Source organism: Hemitrygon akajei, chromosome 2, assembly GCF_048418815.1.
Source record: "Hemitrygon akajei chromosome 2, sHemAka1.3, whole genome shotgun sequence".
Taxonomy (NCBI): domain Eukaryota; kingdom Metazoa; phylum Chordata; class Chondrichthyes; order Myliobatiformes; family Dasyatidae; genus Hemitrygon; species Hemitrygon akajei.
Genome location: NC_133125.1, coordinates 92,859,106 through 92,879,175, shown reverse-complemented (window position 1 = coordinate 92,879,175; position 20,070 = coordinate 92,859,106). Strand labels below are relative to the sequence as shown.

The 20,070-nt window shown below is 37.5% G+C and overlaps 1 protein-coding gene across 1 annotated transcript in view; it reads left to right on the top strand.

Moving 5' to 3' along the window:
* The window catches only part of LOC140714547 (low-density lipoprotein receptor-related protein 1-like), a 1,940,354-nt gene that overhangs the window by 1,419,628 nt on the left and 500,656 nt on the right, over positions 1-20,070 (top strand). Inside the window, exon 32 of the mRNA XM_073025830.1 lies at positions 2,577-2,726. Within this exon, the coding sequence (XP_072881931.1) occupies positions 2,577-2,726 (150 nt within the window). The remainder of the gene's footprint in view (positions 1-2,576; positions 2,727-20,070) is intronic.

The window sequence follows — 20,070 nt, the reverse complement described above, 5'->3', positions numbered from 1 at the left end:
TTTGTTTCATGGCTGCCCGCTAGGAGATGAATCTCAAGGTTGCATAATGTACACATACTTTGATAATAAATATACTTCGAACTCATAAATGAAATACATTTAAATTATAAGTAGATGTATTGGTAAATAGCAAACTAAAATCACAGTCAAGTTATTAACACATACACATACACTTTCAGTGTTCTTGCATCCAAAAGAACTGAATGGCATTACTAAGGCCTCCTTACAGGGCTGCTAACTAGTTTAAACAAAATAATTAATTTATTCATCGTTGGGCTTTGGGTAATTTGGAATTAGAGACTCCTTAAAAGAAAACCTCTTAAAATTAGCCAAAAGATTGCTGAAACTAAAGTTGCACTAAGTGCAATTTTTGCTTCATTCTCCATCTTCATTTTGTTTAAGTGCACCAATTGTAGCACAGCATAACATTTATAATCTAGCAATATAACACTATGGATAGTAAAGGTTTCACGAGAAATAGGACAAATGCAGGAAAACTGGCCTCACTTAGATGAGCAATTTGGTTGGCTTGGACATGTTATGAGGAAGGATCTGTTTCTGTGCTATATTATTCTTTGAAGCTGTACAAAATAGGAGCAGGAGGAAGACATTTGACTTCTTAAGGTGTTCCACCATTTAGTAAAATAATGACTCCAATAAGCTTTGAATCAGTTGTTCTTTCCTCACTCTTCTGCATTGTCCTGGTTTCCCCAATAGGCCAAGTATTCTCTACCTTCCCCTTGCATATACTGTATTCAATCCCTTAACATTTGCTCATTACTTCAATGGATATTTCTAAACATTAACAACCTTATCAAAGAAGAATTCCTCCTCATCTCTGTCATAAATGGACAACCTCTCATTCAGAAACTACACTCAGAGGTCATTTTTAGGTACACCTGTATACCTGCTTGTTAATGCAAATATCTAGTTAGCCAATCATGTGGCAGCAACTCAATGCATGGTCAAGAGATTCAGTTGTTATTCAAACCAAACATCAGAATGGGGAATGAATGTGATCGAAATGTCTGTGACCATGGAATGAGTGCCATATAAGGTATTTGAGTATCTTAGAAACTGCTGATCACTGAGCAAAAATGCTGTGTTAATGAGAAAGGTCAAAGGAGAATGGGCAAACTAGTTCAAGATATGTTCTGGTTAGCTACCTACAGAAAAGCTATCAAAAAGATTGAAAAGATTTACAAAGATGCTTTTAGGACTTGAGACCTGAAGGGTGAATAGGTTAGAACTTTATTCCCTGGAGTGCAAGAAAGTGAGGGGAGATTTCAAAGAGGTATACAAATATTATGAGGCATATAAGGAGGGTAAATGCAACAGGCTGTTTCCACTGAGGATGGATGAGAGGCCATAGGTTAAGGATGAAAGGTAAAATATTTCAGCAGAATTGAAGGGGGATCTTCTTCTTTTAGAGGGTTGTGTGTGTATGGAAGGAGCTGCCAGCAGAAGTGGTTGTGTGTTTGATTGCAACACTTAAGAGAAGTTTGGATACATACATGGATGAGAGGGGTATAGAGAGTTATAGTCCAGGTGAAGGTCCATGAGACTAGGCTGAATAACAGTTTGGCACAGGCTAGATGGGCTGAAAGGCCTATTTCCACGCTGTAGTGCTCTACACTCTAAGGTAAGTGATAACTCTTACTGATTTCATTCCTCTTCTGGCAGACTGAAAATTTAAATTTGTTTTGAAAGGCATCCAAGTAGTTCAACTTGGATGCCTTTGATCAGAGTGACATATTTCTACATGTCAGACAATTAATTGGGGGAGAAAACAAGAGATAGCAATGTGAAGACTCCTGGTAAACATGAATAAAATTGCCAAACATGCCACAATCATGGCTCTAGGACTTTGGAATTAAATTGTTTAGACTGTCACTGTTTATTTATAGTTTGCTCGGTTATTTTACTTCTGTCAACTCCAGGCTTTTCTTGCCACTTCTGTTCCTCAGATGACTACTTGTAATGTACTCCCATCCAACAGTCACAATAAATAACTCACAGAATTGAAAAGCTTAACTGTTTTCTAATGAAGTATTTCAGGAGTCGTCTGCTTAGTACATGTGAATTTGTAATTCATCATGTGGTTTACAACTGTGATGTGTGAGAGAAAACCAAAATAACAGTTATCCTAGTGCTCCCATTGTTTAGCCTAAGCAACAGCAGCTACTTTGCTTTTGCACAGAGTGTACTTCAATGTGAGACACAGTTGTGCCTTCCCAATTCTCACCGACTCCATTCCAGGAGTTTAGTGCTATGGAATGGTGGGAACAATCTGAGTCCTGGCAGAGTCAATAGGCCAAATAGTTTCTTTTTATGTAACAACAAAATATGAGAAGTAATGTGAAAATGTGTATTAGTACAGTATAAAGAAATTTGAAAGACTTGCAGTAACTTTGGTTATCTAGTTCAGAGTCAAAAAATAATACTGATGCTAATAGTAAATATTACTATCTCTCTATTAAATGGAGTTAAATTAAATTTATTGCATAATTAACCTGTCTTCTAACAATGTTTTTACTTTAAAATGATTTGTTAAAATTCTTACTGTTTACTTGCAGGTCTTTCAATTGATTATATCACAAACAAGCTATATTGGATTAGTTCTGGCACCGGAACCATAAACAGATGCAACCTGGACGGTTCTAGTTTAGAAGTGATCAGCTTAATGGCACAGTACCTAACCAAAGCAACAGCCCTAGCAGTTATGGGTAAGTATTGAAGCACCGTGATATAAGACTAATAAGTTTTGTACTTTTGTGCATCACTTAGAGGAGGAAATTCTTCCTACTGAGACTTCTAGAGAAAGGAAACACAAAAAAACTTATTCACAACATTAGTGAAGAAACTATGCTGTAGCTTCATCTGGCATTATTTGAATTAATGTACAACTTATTAATTGAAGCACTTTGAACTCTACTTCCATAAGACACAGAAGCAGAATCAGGCCATTCAGCCCATCGTGTCTGCTTCACCATTCCATCATGGCTGATCCTGAATTGCACTCAACCCCATACACCTGCCCTGTCACCATTTCCCTTGATGCCCCGACTCAACTTCCACTTAAAGTAAATTTACAGACTTGTCCTCAACTGCAACTTACTCTGAAAATTGGTTTAATTGATTTTATTGGTACAAAATTTCAGAACTGGAGTTGAGCATGCCTGCATTTAATATGCTGTGTATTTATAACAGAAATTTTCTTCCTTCTGGTCTTCTGTTTGCTTTACCAGCACGGGTTAAACTCCTCTCGTAGGACAGAGTGTAAGTAAGACTATATCTTGCTGTTGTATAAAAAGTGAATGGCTTTTTGTTTGTACTTCTGCATCAGCTCTTTTCACTTCCCAATCTAGTTAAAAACACACTAGCATGCCCTCTCATCCAACCAGTCTGTGGTGAAGTTAGTGCTTCATCCAGGCAATTAGCCTTAATCACATTTATATTGCCTTTTCCATCTCTGTGTCCAACACAATTTTGAATACTGTTAGTTCCCTGCAAAGCACCAATACTGGGATTCAATTTAACATCCCAATATATAAATATTGTGAGATTTATCCCGCTCTCTTTTCAAAGTACCAGGATTTTGTGTTGTATTTTGTTGGCATTATTTATTTATTTATTTCGAAATACACTACAGAATAGGTCTTACCAACCCTTCGATCTGAGTTGCTAGCAGCCCCTGATTTTAACCCTAGCCTAATCGTGGGACTATTTACAATGACCAATTAACCTACTAATGCACATGTCTTTGGACTGTGGGGAGAAAACAGAAACTCCTTACAGTAGACACTGGGATTGAACTCTGAACTGACACCCAAGCTGCAACAGGGTCACACTAACCACAGCAATGTTTATTTTTGCTAAAAATTGACAACATCTGATCAGTACCATGAGGAATACCGTAGATTCCGGATTTTAAGCCGCTACTTTTTTCCCACATTTTGAACAGCTTTGAACTTTGCGGCCAATAATCCGAAGCGGCTAATGCATGATTTTTTTCATGCCGCCTCGTAAACATTTTGCCTCATAACAGTAGACCAATAAAATTGATGAGTAGTTCACAGAGGTCCAATGAAATTGTACGATAAATCAAGCGCACTTTCACAATTAAATTATTGTAAATCAGTCATTTGTACTCACCCTCATCAACATGGAAAACACTTGAAGCATTGTGCTGCCTACTTAGTTTAAACTATATTTGTTTTCTGTACTACATCGCGGGATGCTATGACGTCACACCCGGTTTCGCGGTGTCTTGTGGGAAAATGCCGGTTTGCGATAAACGGAAAGGAGGGGGGGAGCGCATTACGCGAGCGGCTTTGGATCTGAGCGAACTCTGCTTTTAAGTTAAAGGTGATCAATAACTTTTCCTGGTAGGCTGCAATATATATATTTTTTTACCAGTCGTTAGGAGATATTGGAATGTTGTTCAGTAAAGAAGTATACGCAACGTATATTTAAAAGTAGCCGCGTACGGGCACGGTTCGAAAAAAAGCATTTGCAATATGTATTTGTTTTTGTTACCATATGGATTTAATTAAAAGTTAAAAAAATCCTCACGTGTAATATCTTTCTGTGTAAATATCTCATATTACAACGTGGGACACCTGCGGCCGAAAATCCGGTGCGGCCTAAAATCCGGTGCGGCCTAAAATCCGATGCGGCCTTTACAATTAAAAAATTGATTTTATTTCTAAAATTAGAGCCAGCGGCTTTTAATCAGGTGCGCTCTGTAGTCCGGAATCTACGGTAATATGTTACCTGTACTTTCTCTACTGCTTATTAATTTTAAAATAATCCTGAAGATTTTCCAAAGTTATTGAACAACATTTGTTATTATCATTACTTGTCATTGTGGACAGATAAGCTATGATTTTGTTGAAATTACTCTTCAAGGGGATTTGTCTGCTGCTCGCTAGGTCAACATACCTTGTCCATTTCTTTTTGACCTTGAATTAAGTGGTTTGTTAAGAGCATTGATATGGTTCTGAAGTTACATGTAGTTTAAAAATCCAAATCAGGTTTATTACTACTGTCTTATATGATGTGAAATTTTATGTTTTGCAGCAGCAGTACAATATATAAACATAAAATTACTGTAAGTTACAAAATTAACAAATAGCTCTTGTTATGTTTTGTAATTTCAAAACATTAAGCTAATTAAAAGGAAGATATGGGAGTCCGAAATTCAAGTTTAACTTCGTCTTTACTTTAAACAAGGCACGCCATCTTTGATGTGGTAGCGTGATTACGTATATAATTAATGTATTCTTATATATAACCTGCAATGAATTATTTAAGAACAAGAATGTTAAATCAACCAATGTACAGTGCCTGTAAAAAGTACTCACCTCCCCCCTTGGAAGTTTTCATGTTTTATTGTTTAACAACATTGAATCTCAATGGATTTAATTTGGCGTTTTCTTTTGACACTGATCAATCAGAAAGAGAAACAGTAAAGTATACGACCAGTGCCTTTTTTTCCCAGGGCAGCAATGGCTAAATGAGAGGACATCCTTTTAAGGTGAGTGGAGTAAGGTTTAGAAGAGATATCAGAGTAATGACTGGAATGTACTGCTGGGGATGATGGATGAGCTGATACATTAGAGACTTTTTGATAGGCAAGTGGATGAAAGAAAAATGGAAGATCATGTGCTCTGTAGGAAGTAGTAGGTTAAAAGGTCGGTACAATATCTTGCACTAAAGGACCCATACTGTGCTTTACTATTCTATGTCCTATGAAATGAAGGATGCCATCTTCTTGTGGCACCATCTGCTGAAGATGCCTTCAGTACTTGGAGGGCTCTGCCCTGATGGAGCTGGCTGAATCTACAGCCCTCTGCAGCCACTTGCATTCCTGTACATTGGAAGATCCACATAAGGCTCTTAAAAAACCCCACTTAGAATGCTCTCCATTCTACATCTATAGAAACTTGCACGGGTCTTTTGTGAAATGCCAAATCTCCTCAAGTTCCTAACAAAGTAGAGACACCAGTGGAACTTATTCATGTTTACGTCAATGTGCTGGATCCAGGACAGATTCTCGGAGATGCTGACATGCAGGAACTTAAAGCTCTTCTTAAGGAACTCAGTAAGGGGAAGTCGAGAGAACCCACACCAGTCCTCATCAAGGGATTAGAAGTGGAAAGAGTGAGCAGTTTCAAGTTTCTGCTTGTCAACATCTCTGAGGATCTGTCCTGGAGCCAACATATTGAAGCAATTACAAAGAAGGCATCACAGCTGCCAGATTTCTTGAAAAGACTTGGTACATCACCAAAGATACTCGCAAATTTCTACAGAAGTACCTTAGGGAGCATTCTAACAGATTGCATCACCGTCTGGCATGGAGAGGCTGTCCACTGCACAGGATCGGAAAAAGCTGCAGAAGGTTGTAAACTCTGCCAGCTCCTTCATGGTCACTGTGTGTTGCACCTTCAAAAGACAATGTATCAAAAGCGTAATATCCATGATTAAGGACCCCCATCACTCAGGACGTGCCCTGTTCTCATTGCTTCTATCAAGGAGAAGGTACAGGAGCCTGAAGACACACATTTCTGAATAGATAATAAACCCATGAACACTAGTTCTGTATATTTTTTCTCTCTTTTTGCACTAACTATTTAATTTTATTTTCTTTCTTTATATACCTATTGTAATTTATAGTTTTTGCAATACATATTGAACTGTACTGCTGGTACTGAACAACAAATTTCACGGCATACTGTATGTCAGTGATATTAAACATGGATCTGATTCTTCCTGCTGCTGACTCCTCAATAAAGACTGGTCTGTGTTCTCCCAGCTTCTCTTCCCTGGAGGCCACAATAAATTCCTTGGTCTTGTTGATGTTGAGTGTGAGGTTGATTTGGTTCTGTTTAGATTTGTGTGGCTTGGGAGCCTTCTTTTACACACAGCCCAAGATTAATGATGCAATATTACGATTTTTCAATGGACAATTTGTTCTGAAACAATTTCCTTCTTGGCATAATTTTCTTTCAGTTACTTAGATGAATAAATATAAAACTTAAATTGGCCTCTTCTAGCCATTAACATGTTCCCTCACATAGCTGAGCAGAAGAAAGTAAGCCCATGATTTACTGGAAGGACATTGAGACAAGAATTCTTTCACACATCACAAAATTTTTATGTGTTTGCCAATTGATTATTATCTAAATATGATCGAGCACTCTGCACACAGTTTTACTTATTGACATTCATTTACTGTTCTCCATGAATGATGTCAGAGATGTAGCATCATCTAGTGCCACCTCATGGTCATGAAACAAAATTTTAGGCATATTTTGAGTTCAGAGCAAGATGGAAGATGACTACATAGGCATTTCAGAGGAGCTCCAAAACAACTTAAAATGTGATTATTGAGAGATCATGCCATGCAACAGGTAACAGCTGAACTCATCATATACTCTATGATGAGGTTATGCACAGAGACCACTGTTTACATTTGGGAGATATCCCAAGGATGCATTGCAGGTTTGATGCCACTTTTCAAGTGGTATTAACATCAAATGCAGGAGCAGATCTTTGTCAGAAGATGAAGGCATCACTCTGGATTATTAAAAGGAATCAAATCTTCTGGTTTAGGAAGGTGTTACTGAAGATGGTGACTTACTGGTGACTCATAAAGCAAGATATACAACTAAATACTTTATTAATAACATTTTTTCTGTGGAAAATTGTGGTAAACTATCACTGCAAACAATCAAGGTGCAAGTGAAGGCAAGGCTGACTCAATGGTTGAGGAGCGCAGGTGAGGTGCTAAATTGGAGTGAGGTCGAGGCACGTTGAAGGAAAAGTGGCCAGAGTGAGGTCAGAGATGGGGTCTGCGAAGCGGAGAAAAGTTGGAGCGGAAGAGTTTCGGAGCCCATCCACCTAAACCGAGAGCGATGTCTAATCGATCTAAGTGCTGGGCCGATTTGGAAAGGTCGTCTATGGGCTGGAAAGTGGTGCAAGACACAGGTCCAGGCCCCGAGCGTTTTAATGTGATAGGGTCCAGGTCCTCATTTGAGGGATGACCCAATATTTGGATCAATTAAACACTAGATCAGATGGATTGAAATGGCAGGGTGGTGGGACCTGAGGCAAGGGTGTGACTGGTTCTGCTCACTGCTCTGTGACGTTTACTCTGTTATCTGTAGCATTGAGGCTGAGGCTGTGAGCTGGCTCCGGTTGCTCTTGGCTTCATGTCTGCAACTCCACAATGATTTGCTCCACTGTGTGATGAACTGAGGCTGATGGTGTGGGTCTGCCCAGATGCTCTGGGCTTTGTGTCTATGGGCTCGCTTTTAATCTAAATGAAGTTGTTCCCTTTTACTGCTTGCTTGATTTATATTTTCCTTCTCTCTCTGCACATAGGGTATTTGACAGTCTTCTTTCAATAGGTTCTTTCGGTTTTCTTGATTTGTAGCTGCCTGTAAGGAGATAAATCTCAAAGTTGTATACTTATACGTAATTTGATGATAAATATACTTTGGACTTTTGAATTTTGATCACAACATAGGAGCATAGAACTGAAAAATCCACTGGGACCAGGCACACATTTTTCTTCCAGGATCCTTTGGTAGGCTCATCCCAATATTTCTGGCTCTTGCCATGCAAGGGCAAATTTACTGAATGTAGCTCCAGTAGTTCAAACGCTTTATCTGTTTTATAACTCCACATAATCAGAGATCTAAAGTTGTGCACCACTTGTAACTTTTGAACAGGCGAACTCAAACAACACATTGCTCTGTTCTGGACGGCTGATGATGGATCTGCAAATTAGCACTTTCACCCACTTGGTAACATGAATCTTATTTCAAACTTAATTATCACATCTACACCTCTTATACAACTGCAACTTCATAACTTAAAATAAGCATATCATTGATTTAAGGTCACTTTTATAATTCTATTCAATTAACAATCTGCATACAGTTGACAAGTTTATGGTGACTGGGAGAATTGGCAAACAAAGTTTTTTTTAAAAATATAGACATCTGAAATTTATTCAGTACAGTGGGAGCTAAACTAACAAATATCAATGAAGAAAACAGAATAATTGGATATCATTATGTTGTAGCAGTTTCATTTCAATCATGCCAGTATTATCAATAAAGATTTCATTGCATTTGATGTTGAACATCATAATAAAATGCAGTTTATTTTACCAAATATTATTTCAATATTGTTTTCATGCACTTTTGGAAGCTTCTGTCAATTTATACATATTTGGAATAATCATTTGTGTGTTTCTATTTTATCTAGACCTCTTATTATTCTTTGGCAGAATGTAGCCCTTATGTTTCATATAACTTTCTTTAAAGTAATATAGTCATCTAGCTAGTTCTAGGAAAAACATCATGCCCTACAGGATTTTTACCATGCCAACGATATCAACATTTCTAAAAACAAATTGTGTTTCATCAGCGAACACTATTAAACCTTTTAAATGAAGAATAATATTTTCAATGTTAGAAGTAAATTAAAAACAGCTATCATATGCAACTGAAAATAGTATGCTCCCTGAGAAAATGATACAGTATAAAGATATTATTAATGAATTATGATACCTTTTCCAATTTCTAATTGTACTCTGTGTTTGTCAGGATGGAAAAGGTGAAGAATGAATAATAAATCTCAACATGTAATATAGAATTGTTTAACAGTAAGAAGTACAGACAGAGTGTATAGAGGGGAGGTTGGATTTCTGTGATGTACTGTACTGTGTCTGCAACTCTCAGCAGGTTCTTGTGGTCCTGTGCAGAGCAGTTGCCAGACTTGTGCAAATTTGTAGATGAAGTTAGAGCAGAATCTGGACACAGAGTAATGAATATATTGGGCATAGAGTATAGGGTCTGAGAGCACAACCTTGTGGAGCATCACTGTTTAGAATAATCATAGCTGAGGTTTTGCTCCCACTACACTTACTGATTTTGGTCTGTTGGTCAGGAAGTCAAGTATCAAGTTGCAGAGGGAGGTGTTGACCTAAGCATGGTAGTGAGTTGGCTTGGAATTATAGTATTGATATCAGAGCAGTAGTCAGTAAATAATAATCTGATATTGGTGACTTTACTGTCCAGATGCTCCAGAGTAGAGTACAAGGCAAGGGAGATGGCATCCGCCATAGACTTATTTTGGCAATAGGCAAATGGTAGTGGGAATTATATGATATCCAATTATTCTGTTTTCTTCATTGATATTTGTTAGTTTAGCTCCCACTGTACTGAATAAATTTCAGATGTCTATATTTTTTAAAAAAACTTTGTTTGCCAATTCTCCCAGTCACCATAAACTTGTCAACTGTATGCAGATTGTTAATTGAATAGAATTATAATTCTACAATTGTAATTAGAAATTGTAGTGCCTAGAAGGCTGGAGTTAATGCACGCTATGACCACTCTATTAAAGCCCTTCGTGATGGTGGATCTCAGAGCCACTGGGCAGCTTGCATTAATAGCTGTCAGATTTAGAAATAAGGGCAGGTAAAAATCTAATATAATTCCTATATTTCCATTCCTAAATCTCTTTTAAGTGGTTAGGAATATCTTTTAAGAATGCATTATTAATCTACTTTTAATTGCATAAAAGAAATATTAAATCTAATTGATATCTTTACAGATGAACTGCCAAACAACACTTAAACATTGCATCTGTTTTAAAAAATTGTCTGAAGCCATGACTATGGAATGATGGGGAGGACGTAAAATTAAATCATTTTATGTTATAGTGGTATTTAATAGTACATTAAAAATAAAGGAAGAAAATATTCTAAATTTCTTAAAAACTGAATTATGTGTCAAGTAGGCTTTAAGTAATCTGTAAATAACACTATGGATTGCCATAACTGATTGATGGTTTGCAGTTTTGTACAATTTAGTTTTGAGACTTGTAAACAAACTATAGAATTATTTAGGCTTTATGCTGCAACACACACAAAATGCTTGAGGAACTGGGCAAGTAAGGCAGCATCTATGGCATGGAATGAACAGTGGACATTTTGGGCCAAAACCCTCTGGACTGGAAAGGAAGGGGGCTGAAGCATGTAGAGGGAGGGGGGGCATTTCAACTGGCAGCTGATCAGTGGAACCATGTAAGGAGAAGATGGATGTAGTGGGGGAGAGGGTATGAAGCTGAGAGATGGTAAGTGAAAAAGTTAAAGGGCTGAGAGGAAGGAATCTAATAGAAGAGTACAGTGGGCCATGGAAGAAAGGAAGGAGGAGGGTCAGCAGAGAGAGCAAATTGGCAGCTGAAGAGAAGAGAAGGGCTGAGAGAGGAAACCAGAATAGGAAATGGAAAAAGGATGAAGATAAAAGTGGGTAGATTTACCAGAAGTTAGAGAAATCAATGTTCATGACATCAGGTTGGAGGGTACTCAGATGGAATATAGTCTTCCGTCTTTTTTATTTGAAGAAATAGTTAGTGTAATTGAATCTAAATAACTCCTGTCACTTACATTGTGGCAAATTCATTTTTATGTGTTGCATTGATAATACTGACCTTTGTGAAACGTATTTCCATAAAGCATATTCCAAAAGGAGGAAGTCGGTGCATGTATGCTATGATATTAAGCCACTAATCACAGTCCCAGTCTTCATCTTTATGCTGTACTGAGCCTGCCATTCTCAGAACAATCGCATCCTCAGCTCAGTTAACAACATTGCTTCTCGCCGTTTGTTTATTAGCAAACCTCTGAAGCACTTTGGAATGCTTTACTAGGATAGCAATGCCAACTAAATGCTAATTACTGCTGTTACATAAAAGAAGCATTGACCTGAGTCAGAAGGTTGTTAGCTCATCTGAAGAACTGAGAATAAAATCCTCAACTGTCCCTGCAGCATCCAGCTAATAGAACTGCACAATTGTATATAACACCTTTTGAATGGGATTTTGAACCAAGTCTTCCCTTTTAGATGAATGCAAGAGATGCCACTGTAAGAACTCCAAAGATCTAGATATATCCCAGATGTTTCTAATATTTATCTCACACTAGCAACATAAGTCCTTATTATCTTAGGCTGATCACCTTAAGTTAAAACAGAAAATACTGCACTCAGTAGCACATTACCAGAAGTGAATGGTCCCTGACCTGAAATGATAACTGTTTCTCTTTCCACAGATGTTGCCTACCCTAATGAATACTCTCAGCATTTTCCATTTTATTATCATTCTATTAGTTGTTGGAGCTTATATCTGAATGACTGCCAGATTATAATTGTGACTACACCTGAGATATTCAGCACCATCTTTAAAATGTTTCAGGGTATTCCAAGCTACTGAAAGGTGCCAGATAAATGTAAATCTTTATCTCTGCAATGTTGGTGGAGGACACAGAATTATACAGTTTATAGCGAAGGGCGCTGAGTAGGCTACGGTCAATTATGGAAAACCCTGAACATCCTCTACATAGCACTATCCAGAGACAGAGAAGCAGTTTCAGCGACAGGTTGCTATCGATGCAATGCTCCTCAGACAGGATGAAGAGGTCAATACTCCCCAATGCCATTAGGCTTTACAATTCAACCGCCAGGAATAAGATATGTTAAAGTGCCGGGGTTGATTGTATTTAATGTATTTAAGTAAACTACTTAAGAACTTTTTAAAAGCTATTATTAATGCTTTTTGAGAGAGTGATTTAGATGCATATCATATTTTTACTGAGTTAAGTATTGTATGTAATTAGTTTTGCTACAAGTGTATGGGACATTGGAAAAAATTTTGAATTTCCCCATGGGGATGAATAAAGTATCTATCTATCTATCTATCTTGGAAAAGATGAGCTGGCTTTGGAGAGGATCCAGAGAAGCTTCATAAGAATGATCCCAGGAATGAAATGCTCAATATATGAGGAACGTTTGATGGCTCTGGGCCAGTATTTGCTGGAGTTTAGAAGATTGATGGAGGTTCTCATTGAAACCAATCAACTGTTGAAAGCTCTCGATAAAATGGACGCAGAGGATGTTTCCTATAGTAGAGGAGTCTAGGACATGAGGTCACAGTCTCAAAACATAAAAGGATGTCCTTCTAGAACAGATGAAGTGGAATTTCTTTAGCCAGAGGGTGGTGATTCTGTGGAATTCATTGCCACGGGCAGCTGTAGAGGCCACATCAGTGAGCATATTTAAAGCAGAAGTTGATAGTTTTTGATTAGTTAGGATGTCAAAGTGGGATTGAAAGGGAATATAAATCAGACATGATGGAATGGTGGAGTAGACTTAATGGGCCAAATGGCCTAATTCAGCTCCTGTGTCTAATGGTCTACTCAACGTGGAGAATGTTATATGTTGTAACTTGCAAATATTTTCTCCAAGCTTGCTGAGTACACATATCTGTCAATACAGCTCTTGAAGAAAACAACCAAAGAAAAAAATATAGTGACACAAATTGCCAAAAATATCATGACCCTAGTAGCTTGGAGGGGAATAACTACCAACAGTAACATTAATTTACATATCACTTCATTCTGGTGAGTACAGCAGATCAGGTTGTGGGGCTGCTTCATAACTCCAGTGATCCTGGGTCCATTCCTAGAGTTTGTGTAGAATTCAGTACGTTCTCCTTATGACTGCTTGGGTTTCCTGTTGCTTCACCGCTTTACTCCCACTTCCGAATAGCATGCAAGTTCCTCTCGGGTGGTAGAATTTGGAAGCGTGCTAATGGGACTGTGGTGAGAATCAAAAGATTAAAGATTAGTGCAAAAATAATCAGCACAAACTTGCTGGGCAGAAAGACCTGAATATTCTGTATTTCTTAGTAACTCCATGATGTAAATGATACTACAGCATGATATATGCTCTACGATAAATGATCAATCATACAAATTTGTAATACTACTTCCAATGAATTCTGTTTCTCTCACTTTCTTTCCACTCCATCTACAACTTTGATAGTTATAGGTGCATTTGGCCCCCTAATACATCTTTTTTCCACAGAGGAGCCTTGACAGTGTGTCAGCGGACCACAGTGGTTAGACATATCACAGCAAGCCCAAATCTGTTCTCATGTAACATCCACATTAATAATGACAGGAAACCTGGCTGATTTATCTTCTAACTTAGAAATACTGACTCTGTGCAGTGAATGATAATGCCCACTTCTGATATCAGCTGACCCAAAATCATAAAATATAACAGGACAGGAAAATAAAAGCCTTTTGCATTGCCTCTGTAATAACTGTGTCAGTTGGTATCGTATTTGAGTTGCACATGGTCACTCTGGATCAAGGTAATTTGTCACATGGCGGTTAAAGTGAACGAATATAGCCACCTACGCACCTGCATGGCGCCATCGGCAGCGTGTGAGTACAGAGCGTACATTTTTTGTTGATCACTTGTCTTTATTTGAATTTGATCCAGTGACGCTCACCTCACTCGTTTTAAGTGAATTATGGAAGAGATGAATGATTTTATTGTTGGGTTGTAGTAAAGGATTAAACGTACCTTTTCGATTAGGAATTCAGTTAGTTGGAAGCATCCAGTGCGATACTCCCTCACTTAGCCTCTCAGCGACTTTTAGATTGCTTTCAAGTAGTCGTTACAGCCTCTGTTGCACAGTTTGGTTCCAATGTTATTCATATTTATGCAAAATTTGTATCTTATCATTCAGTTCTTTGTTAGAAACAACCGTCGAAACAACAATCATCACTCTTCAAGGCATTTTGCCACAGGATATTTAGATAGTCACTTTAAAATATAGTAAACCCAGGCATTAGTGTTTAAAATATAGTAAACCCAAAAGATCAAACACGAGATTTTACTGCTTAATACTAGAATAAACATACAACTATATCAAGAAGCGATTTAATATAAGCAGGCACAATGAACAGTACTGAGCACTGGCCCATTAAGTTTAAATTCCAGCCAGCCAGGTGGGGAATTTAATTAAAATAATTGAAAATAAAACTGAAATTCAAAAAAAAAACAATAGTCATGAATCTGCTGGATTTCTGTAAAAACCTAATTTTATAACTTATTTTATTAAAGGTACATTAATGACCTCAGGAAGGAGGTTTACCATCCTTATCTTTTCTGGCAAAAATGTGACACTAGAGACACCAATATGGTTGAGGTTAGAGTGGTGCTGTAATGGGCTCTGCAGCATGCTCAGGATGGCTGGCAGGCACATTGGTGACACAATGGTGCTGTAGCTAGTGCAGCTGTCTCATAATTTCAGGGGCTCACTTCCATTCTGATCTGTGCTATCTGTGAGGAGTCTCTGTGTTCTCCCTGGAACCCAGGGTGCTTGGTTTCCTTCTACATCTCAAAGATTAGAATCAAGTTTATTATCACCATTATAAGATATGAAATCTGTAGCAACAGTACAGAACAAAGATGCAAACATCTATAAATTGCAAAAGTACATTGTGCAAATCGGAAGGACAAGGTATCTTTCAGGGGTTTGTAGACCATTCAGAAATATGGTGGAGGGGAAGAAACTATTCCCAAATCATTGATTTTCAAGCTCCAGTATCTCACCCCTGACAAAATTAATGAGAGGAGGGCATGTCCCTGACAGTGAGGGTCTTTAATGATGGATGTCTGCTTGAAGTTGTGCAAGTTGTTAAGTTTATCGGCTGCTATAAATTACCCCTTCTTCAGGTGGTTGATCAGGAATCAGCATCAACATCAGAATCACTTTATTGCCTGCATGTGAATGTACCAGAATTGATTGTGGTCTGGTGCCAAGCATAAAAAACAGGACAATATCGTAACAGACAATAGCAACCAATAATTTACAAGAAAATTGTGCAAACAGCTGTGAGCGATCAACAATGAGCACAAACACCAAAAATCAAACAAATAAATATGAACATATAAGCAGACTCAATAATTGTCAACCGAACAAGGAGAGCAGGAAATACCATTTAATAGATGTTGTGCAAGGACAATTAGGATGTTGCACTTGATTGAGTTTTGTTGAGAAGCTGTATAGCTACACGAAACAAGCTTTGGAGATGACCTGTAGTCCTGGTGTGTAGTGCCTCCCGGATGGCAATTTGCTGAATAGGTGTTTGCTAGGGTGGCTGGAGTCAGCAATAATTTTTTCAGCTCTTTACTTTGCTCTAGTGATGAAGAGGTCTGTTAAATGTCAGTAACTGACAGCAATGATCTTCTCTACTGAGTGGAGAACCTGCTGCAACCTGGACTGGGAGAAGAAGGAGGCAGCAGGAAACCTAACAGTGATAGAGTTGGTCATAACACTCTCAATGATGGCTGAGGAAAATTCATCAGGATTTGTCCTTATGAACATATTTGTGTGAATAGGTTACAGGAAATGTGAAGGCATGTGATTAACAGAATTTTCCCAATAATAGCATGGGATGATGGGTCAAATGATCTCCCATAAGGAAGTGTGAAGTATATTAGATTGTTTCACTGCATTAAAAGAAGTCAAAGTATTACTATGATGTAAAACAAGGTATTGTGATAAACTGCATTCTATGCTATTAAAAATAATAATCATCTCACATTATTACATAATGACACACACACTGAAATTCAAAGTACATTTATTATTAAAGTATGTATACAATATACAACCTTGAGATTGTCTACTAACTGACAGCCAGAAAACAAAGAAACCCAGAAGAGCCTATTTTTTAAAAAAGAACGTCAAACACCCAATATGCAGAGGATAAAATAATCATGCAAAAAATAAACATAAGCAAATAGCACTGTGAACTGAAGTCCACAAAGCGAGTCCATCCTCAGACCTTTAATTCAGCGCAGAGCCGAGTAAATACCATGGATTGATGAGCTGAACTGGACCATCCATTGCCTTGGGCTCTGACACCCTGACCTTTTCAATCTGGCCCGGAACTTAAGTTATCATCCAAACATTGGTTTCAGTTGCTTTGATATGTTCTTGCCTTGGTCCTGCAACATCAATTGCCTCGCGATCCAAAGGGAAGTTGTAGGCCATTATTTGCGATGATCATTTACCAGAAAAAGAGTAATTAGCGAAGTACTTAGTTGTTTTCTTTGTTTCATTGGTTATCAGCCAGAAGTCACTGAGATTCGCCATTGCCATCTTAAACCAATAGGTGAAAGTCACAAGCATCATGAAATGCAGATAAAAGCAGCTTGAAGCACATTCAAGAGCAGGATACCATTTGGAGCAATCCATTTGATTAGGACCACATCCCACACAGTAATCAATTGTAACACTCGCTTCACTTAGCGGCTTAGTATAGGGGGTGATAACCCCCTGCCTGGCCAAACTTAAGAAATCTCATTTGGGTGGATCCTGTGTGATGTGTCCCCTATTACAAATCAGTACCCTGAAATAACAAACAGTACACAATATGCAATTAAACGATTAAGCTTTATAGTTCTTACTTTGACTATATGGTTAGTGAAAAAAAACATAAAAGAAAAAGGGCCCGAATCTTATTAAACAGTCTGTACACAAGGTTGGCACTCACTCAGTAGTCCTTTTTCCACCATCGGTCTCCTCCGAGCATCGCTGACCTTCGGACCCCCACTCCGAGTCCACTCCGTCCGGTGGTCTACCAAATCTCTCCATTCGCGTCTTCTCTCTTTATCTCTCTCACTCTCCCTCTGGCAAAAGCCCACAAAATCAACTGTTTCTAGAATCACAAGACAGGGTAAAAATATTCTGATTGGTTAACATGCATTCACAGTCCTGTTATCACCAGCCATAACCCAAACATTGCTGCTACAGAAAAAACGTTACTTCAGCAGTGAACATTACAAAAAACCATTACATTAGCAGTGAACACTTACGGCTTATTACACATTTATTCTGTTCAATGGAAAATGCACGTAATGATGTGCATAGGTGACATGGACAGTACCCCTCCAAACCAATGACTTCCATCATCTAGAGTGGCAAGTACAGTGGAAGTATTTAGACACCATCCCAGCAGTTTTCCCTCCAAGTCACTCATCAAGATGTCCAAGAAATAAATCATTTTTTCCTCTGTCATTGCTAGATCTAAGTCTTGGAACTCTCTATGCAACAGCGTTGTGGAGAAACCTTCACCCAACAGGGTACAGTGTTACAGTGATTTGGCTCACCACCACTTTCTGAAGACCATGGGTAGTACATGCTTCTCTAGACTCGAATGCCAGTATTCCCCTAAAATTATTTTAGAAGTAATTTATGACTGAACCTAGAAACTAAATGTTCTTTTTTTTTTATTGAGACACTTGTGTTTATGCTGACTCAAGTACCACACAATGTTTTTATATACATATTGTGACAGGCAAGACAAATGTACTCCTTTCAAAAAAAAAGTAGCAAGCAGCGGCAAAAGAACTATTTTATTTTTCCTGAGGTATCTGCCATAATGAAACTAGCTTTGCAATCTAAAGAGAAACTACATTGGTATGGGCCATTAATTTTGGAAAATAATTGCAGACGAGGAAGAAAATCCAATTGTTCCACTATGCTGTAGATTTGTTAATTTATTCTTTCTAAACCTGTTTTGACAGTGATACTGAGCAACCTCACTTATAATTGGATCTTTTAACCTGGTCAGCAGTGCTGCTTAATCATGCAGTCTTGGCATCAAATGTTTTTACCTGAGGAAAAAAAAATCTAACTATAAAGTAATTAGGGACATAATTGCAGCTACAATTAAATGCAGTTATATAATAAAAATTTTGGTAATTTTTTTTGCTGACAGTGAGAGTAATTGACACTCGCTTTGGAATCTAGCCTTTTAGCAAATTCCACGTAGCAATTGTAGCGCACTGAACGTACTTAAATAAGAGAAAAAGTTAATGCGATTTTGCACAATGTTAGGTATTTGTCTCTTCAAATGTAATCTCTCTGTTCCATGTCTTTTCATGGAAGTAGCTGAAAGTTCCTTATAAATGTACTATAAATGTTTTACTTTATATCCATTTTATGGATTTGTTCTCCAGACTGTCAGAACAATATCTGCAAAATTAAGCATGAACTGATCCTTCTCGCAATACATCATTAATTTGATACTCAATTTTTTCTTAGTGGTGCATTAAAAGGCAAATGTTTTTCTGGAAAATATTGTTTATGACCTTAGGATGATCTGAAGTACTCTGCAGCCAAAGCAGGAAAATAGTACAGCAGTATTTTGAATCATCAATCAACACTCTGATTCTTGCTCACAGAAATTATATAGTAATGCCTTTGGTTGGATAACTTGTGTTCATTAATATTGGTATTGCTCTCCATAGCTTTTCATAACTTTATAGCAATATCCAGTGTAACTTACTTGGTACACCTTTTCACTACCCTGTCTATCTGTGATACAGCTTTCAATGTACTGCTAAACCACCCTGTTCAATTACACTTCGTAATGCATAGTATAAGTCAAATGCTGGTTTGATTTTCCAAAATGCAAATAAAAAGTCCTTTGTGAATTTGTATTGAAAGTAAGATAAAGAATTTGATGTGCTGGGATGAATAATGGATAGGCATCCCATAGTTTCCACATCAGATTTCCAAGCAGTTCCACTTGCACAGCTTGACCTCTCTTCTGATCTTGGCTTTTTTTTTTGCTTGTCATTATCAGATCATCTTTTAGTTCAATTTCCTGCTTCATCATTGGTTTGATGGCTAAAAATCTCTTTTATTGATCTCTCAAAGCATTTCTAAACTCATCACTTGCCCAAAAAATGGTGATATTTCATTTATGAGCTCTTCCTTTATAAAATCCCTGATTGCAATTGATATTCTTCAATATAAGAAGCGTTGTTAGTATTAAAATAATTTTTAAGTTCCATTTTTAATGAGTTCATAATCCAATGTCAATTTAAACTTCTGGTGTTCTAAACACCTGGGTAAATAAGGAAATTATCAACTGTTTCTGTTGATGTTCTTTTGGGAGCATTGAAACATTTCAGTGATGTTGCTCATTATTTCTCTGTTATTATTAATTTTTATAAAGCACCTGATGACTTTCTGATTGATTAATATCTCATCCTATCCACATACTGAATTTATTTTTCTACTCTTCTTCTGACTTGATGCTTTTTTCCTGAATCCTTTGGTCTTTAGGAAATTATTTTTAACTAACATACAGAAATCCTGCTTTTTTTAAAATTAGTAAAT